This window comes from Clinocottus analis, unplaced genomic scaffold, assembly GCF_023055335.1.
Source record: "Clinocottus analis isolate CAN_PGR_092001 unplaced genomic scaffold, fCliAna1.0.p SCAF_5, whole genome shotgun sequence".
Classification (NCBI taxonomy): Eukaryota; Metazoa; Chordata; class Actinopteri; order Perciformes; family Cottidae; genus Clinocottus; species Clinocottus analis.
In genome coordinates this window covers 23,369,967-23,374,804 of record NW_027176207.1, presented here as the reverse complement: position 1 = coordinate 23,374,804, position 4,838 = coordinate 23,369,967, and the positions used below count along the sequence as shown (strand labels likewise).

The following is a 4,838-nucleotide window of genomic DNA, read 5'->3' as shown; positions in this document are numbered from 1 at the left end:
GAACACTGTCACTTCCTCAAGGAACACTGTCACTTACTCAAGGAACACTGTCACTTACCAAAGGAACACTGTCACTTACTCAAGGAACACTGTCACTTACCAAAGGAACACTGTCACGTACTCAAGGAACACTGTCACTTACTCAAGGAACACTGTCACTTACTCAAGGAACACTGTCACTTACTCAAAGAACACTGTCACTTCCTCAAGGAACACTGTCACTTACTCAAGGAACACTGTCACTTACTCAAAGAACACTGTCACTTCCTCAAGGAACACTGTCACTTACCAAAGGAACACTGTCACTTACTCAAGGAACACTGTCACTTACCAAAGGAACACTGTCACTTACTCAAGGAACACTGTCACGTACTCAAGGAACACTGTCACTTACTCAAGGAACACTGTCACTTACCAAAGGAACACTGTCACATACTCAAGGAACACTGTCACTTACTCAAGGAACACTGTCACTTACTCAAGGAACACTGTCACTTACTCAAGGAACACTGTCACGTACTCAAGGAACACTGTCACTTACTCAAGGAACACTGTCACTTACCAAAGGAACACTGTCACATACTCAAGGAACACTGTCACTTACTCAAGGAACACTGTCACTTACTCAAGGATCACTGTCACTTACCAAAGACCCTATTTGAATTTCACAAGGACTCCTCATATATAATCTTTACTAATAATAAAACTCCATTCAGAAATGCACAATTATATCAATTCTCAATGTTATTTCTAACCCAAACACAGAGCAGAGACTCAGCATAACTTTTCTGCTTAGGTAAAACTTTGAATAAAAGTCAAATTCAACATTTGGTACAAACATCTGGTCAGAATCTTGACTGCAGTTTCTTTGAGTGAGCAACAGCAGCAACATTTCTCTGCAGGAAACTAGCTCACCGTATCAAGACACAACACACTTCCTGTCCTGTGGGGTGAGGGGGGCAGTCAGTCTGTTAGCAGAGCTACTGTGGAGGAAGAACCAGGAGAAACTGACAGTGAGGGGAGAGAAACTGGAAGAACACTATTTAGCAGTAAGCAAGACACTGGAACCTGAAAGAGGAGAAGAAGGTGTGCCGAGAAAAAGACGAGAAAATATGTGAAAGAATTGTGCAAAACATCAGAGTAAAAACTCGAAGAAAAGAAGAAGACATTCAACAAGTAAGGAAGAGATAAGCTGGCTGAATTAAAAGGTAAGAAAAGTTGTATTCATTTGATCAATTAAAGTGATAAAGATCCGTCAGGCAGGAGGCTCCATATCTCAGATCCTCTTGACTACTCACTTTGCTTCAACCTTTTTTTTTATAGTGATCCTATTTCAAAATGTCTGATGGACAGTTAATTCATGTTATGGTCACTACCGTTGATACATTCAAAATAAACTGTTATATTGATAAGGCATGTATATAAAGTATGGCTTGGCAAGTTAACACGTTAATTTTGTGTTAATCAGGCAATCCTTTAACGGCGTTAACTATTTGATTGTGTTAACTGCATGTTTTGTTTTTCTTTTGCATTTTTTAAGTTTTTTGCATTGGGAGGGGCTTATTGCTTTAAATCTCTACATAGTTTAGACCTAGGCGTCTTACGGCTCTCCCAGTCCGGCCTGTCATTTGATAAACATAAGTAGACTGATCCCCTTCTGTATGTATTCAAACTATCATATCTATCATGGTGAGTTGTGATGTGCACTGTTAGCTGCAGATGGCTGTTTGTGCTCCCATTAAAGATGGAGATTGAATTATAATGGCATATACATATATACAAAGATGTAAAACCTAGTTCATAACAGACTTCAGCTGTAATCAGGTCTGTGTTTGTATTCGTCAAGAACTGTAAATCAATATTATAATATATAATATTATCTCCTATAAGAGATGTTTGCTTACAGAAATGTTAGTGTGTTATAAAACTAGTATTACATGCTCATATATTGATGATAAATGTCAATAGGAGATCAAACATTTACAGTTTCAACAGACAAACCTTTTGTGCAATTGTTCCTATTTTGACAGACTGACATCATCAGAGAAGATGACGTCTTGGATGTGCTGGATTCACCTTGCGGTCCTGTTCAGAAACACCTGGGCCAACCTGGCCTCATCACCACACTACACCATCCACCGAGCCCAGCTGAGCTTCGAACAGGCTGCCGAGGACTGTTCCCCCGGCGTCCTCACCACCCTCGCGACTCAGTCGGAGGTGACAGACATCCTCGGGCTCATTTCCCAGTCAGCTGATCAAGGGGAATTTACCTTCTGGGTCGGGCTGAGGAAGGTCAAGAACGAGTGTGTCGTTCCCACGCTGCCACTGAGAGGATTCAAGTGGATGGAGGATGGCAGCGAGGACTCGCAGGTGAGCCGCTGGACCCAGGAACCAAAGTACACCTGCACGACAGTTCGCTGTGCGGCACTGAAGGGGGAGTGGGACGGATCGGGGGTGACCAGGTGGGGTCTGGTCCCTGTCACCTGTAAGAACAGTTACCAGTTCATATGTAAACTGAAAGACAGAGAGACCGGTGTTGAACCAAAGGCACCAGAACTTCCGAAACCATCTGCACCAGAACCACCAATACCGGCTGCACCAGAACCACCAAAGCCTGCTAAACCAGAACCTAGACCTGCAACACAAAAACCAGAACCACCCAAAACAGCTGCACCAGAACCACCAAAGCCTGCTAAACCAGAACCTAGACCTGCAACACAAAAACCAGAACCACCCAAAACAGCTGCACCAGAACCACCAAAGCCTGCTAAACCAGAACCTAGACCTGCAACACAAAAACCAGAATCCGCTAACCCTGGAGTTGAACTTCCTTCCCAAGCACCAAAACCGAAAACTGACCTGAAGCCTGAAAATGAACCTGAACTGCAGGCACCTAATCCTAATCCTGGTTTGGATTCCTGCCAGCGCCCCCTCATCCTCAGTGCTCGCTCCATTAGTTTTGACAACAGCAGCAGGATCCAGGTGGAGTGCTGGTCAACAGAGCCAGTGGAGCTTCGCTGCTCGGGCCGCCCTGCTGTGTGGCGGCTGCTGGACGACTCCCCCGTCAACTTCACCACCGTCTGCCTGCCGTGTGAGAACGGCTTCCGAAAAGATGTTTCTGGGAACTGTGTCGACGTCGACGAGTGCGGCGGCAGCAGCCCGCCCTGCAGGCACACCTGCCTGAACACGGAGGGCTCCTACAGCTGCTTCTGCTCCGATGAGAATGGGAAACAGCACGACGAGGACTCGTCGTCATGCGCAGATACGACGACGAGCGGCATCCTGATCCCGGTGCTGGCCGCCTTGGCGGCGCTGGCAGTGCTGCTGGTCGTCGTCGCAGTGACAGTGAAATGTTGTCTAATGAGGCAATCGAAGAAACAGGCCAGAAAAGAGGCTGACAAAATGGCGATGAAGAGCCATGATGACAGGGATTCCTTCGAAGCAGCCAATGAGAAATCATCATGAGAAAAGAGGGCTGTGATTGGTTGTGTCTGGGGGTTAAAGGGTTAGAGTTAGATGAGATATATATATATATATATATATATATAATCTTTTCGTTCTTTCTTGCAAATGAATTATTTGATTTAATTAATAACAATTTAGGATAGGAACGTATAAGCATTTTTTGTTTCACCTATACCTTTTCTGTCTCTTTTTTGTATATTATATAGTATATTATAATAATGTATTGTATTATAATGATTGACTGAAGAAAAACAAACTATGCAACCTCATTCATATATATAGAAGTTATAGAGTCCCAGTCTGTTCTATTAGACCTGGTCCCAGTCTGTTCTGTTAGACCTGGTCCTGGTCCATTTCTTGCATTCTTCTTTTAAGTGACTGGTGAAGTGGTGCTGCCCCCTGCTGGATGAAACATGGTGATCCAATAAATGAAGATCAATTTTACATGGTCAAGTTTAATAGTTATCTCTCTCTCTGTGCCTCTCTCTCTCTCTCTCTCTCTCTCTCTCTCTCTCTCTCTCTCTCTCTCTGTCGGTTTGTCTATCTCTCTCTCTCGCTCTGCCTCTCTCTTTCTCTCTACCTGTCTCTCTCTCTCTCTCTCTCTCTCTCTCTCTCTCTCTGTCGGTTTGTCTATCTCTCTCTGCCTCTCTCTCTCTCTCTCTCTCTCTCTCTCTCTCTCTCTGTCGGTTTGTCTATCTCTCTCTCTCTCTCTCTCTCTCTCTCTCTCTCTCTCTCTGTCGGTTTGTCTATCTCTCTCTCTCGCTCTGCCTCTCTCTCTCTCTCTCTCTCTCTCTCTCTCTCTCTGAGGTGAGGCTTTGGCCAGAGAGCTGGAGAGGAGGGTTTACTGAACCAGAGGGTACAGGGTGAAGAAGCTAGTGCTGAGGATCAGGAGAGGACTAGACCACGAGGATGAAGATTAGGGACTCCCAGGTTAGAAGAGTCCCAGGAGCAGAACCAGTGGAGGCGGGAGAGGGGGGGGGGGTCCCAGTAGCGTCTGACTGCTGATAAGGAACTTCTTTAGATGGAGAACAGGGCCAGAATGGAGGTGCAAGACCGAGCCGAACACCAGGGCTGAGTAGGTCCACGACCCTGAAGAAGGTGCTGGACAACACTGGTCCTGGTCTGAGATTCAGAAAGAGAGAGATAACTATGAAACTTGACCATGTAAAATTGATCTTCATTTATTGGATCACCATGTTTCATCCAGCAGGGGGCAGCACCACTTCACCAGTCACTTTATAGAAGAACGCAAGAAACGGACCAGACCAGGACCAGGTGTAACAGACAGAGACCAGGTGTAACAGACTAGACAGAGACCAGGTCTAACAGACAGAGACCAGGTCTAACAGACAGAGACCAGGTGTAACAGACAG

The 4,838-nt window shown here is 45.3% G+C and overlaps 1 protein-coding gene across 1 annotated transcript; it reads left to right on the top strand.

Moving 5' to 3' along the window:
- The first annotated feature begins 968 nt into the window (after positions 1-968).
- clec14a (C-type lectin domain containing 14A) lies at positions 969-3,536 on the top strand. Its single transcript, XM_068600979.1, has 2 exons — positions 969-1,208; positions 2,031-3,536. The coding sequence occupies exon 2, from the start codon at positions 2,050-2,052 to the stop codon at positions 3,463-3,465; it is 1,416 nt and encodes a 471-aa protein (XP_068457080.1). The 5' UTR covers positions 969-1,208; positions 2,031-2,049; the 3' UTR covers positions 3,466-3,536.
- The last annotated feature ends 1,302 nt before the right edge of the window (positions 3,537-4,838 follow it).

Excerpts from the sequence above, each read along its gene's own strand:
- clec14a (XM_068600979.1), top strand. The coding sequence starts at position 2,050 with ATGACGTCTTGGATGTGCTGGATTCACCTTGCGGTCCTGTTCAGAAAC.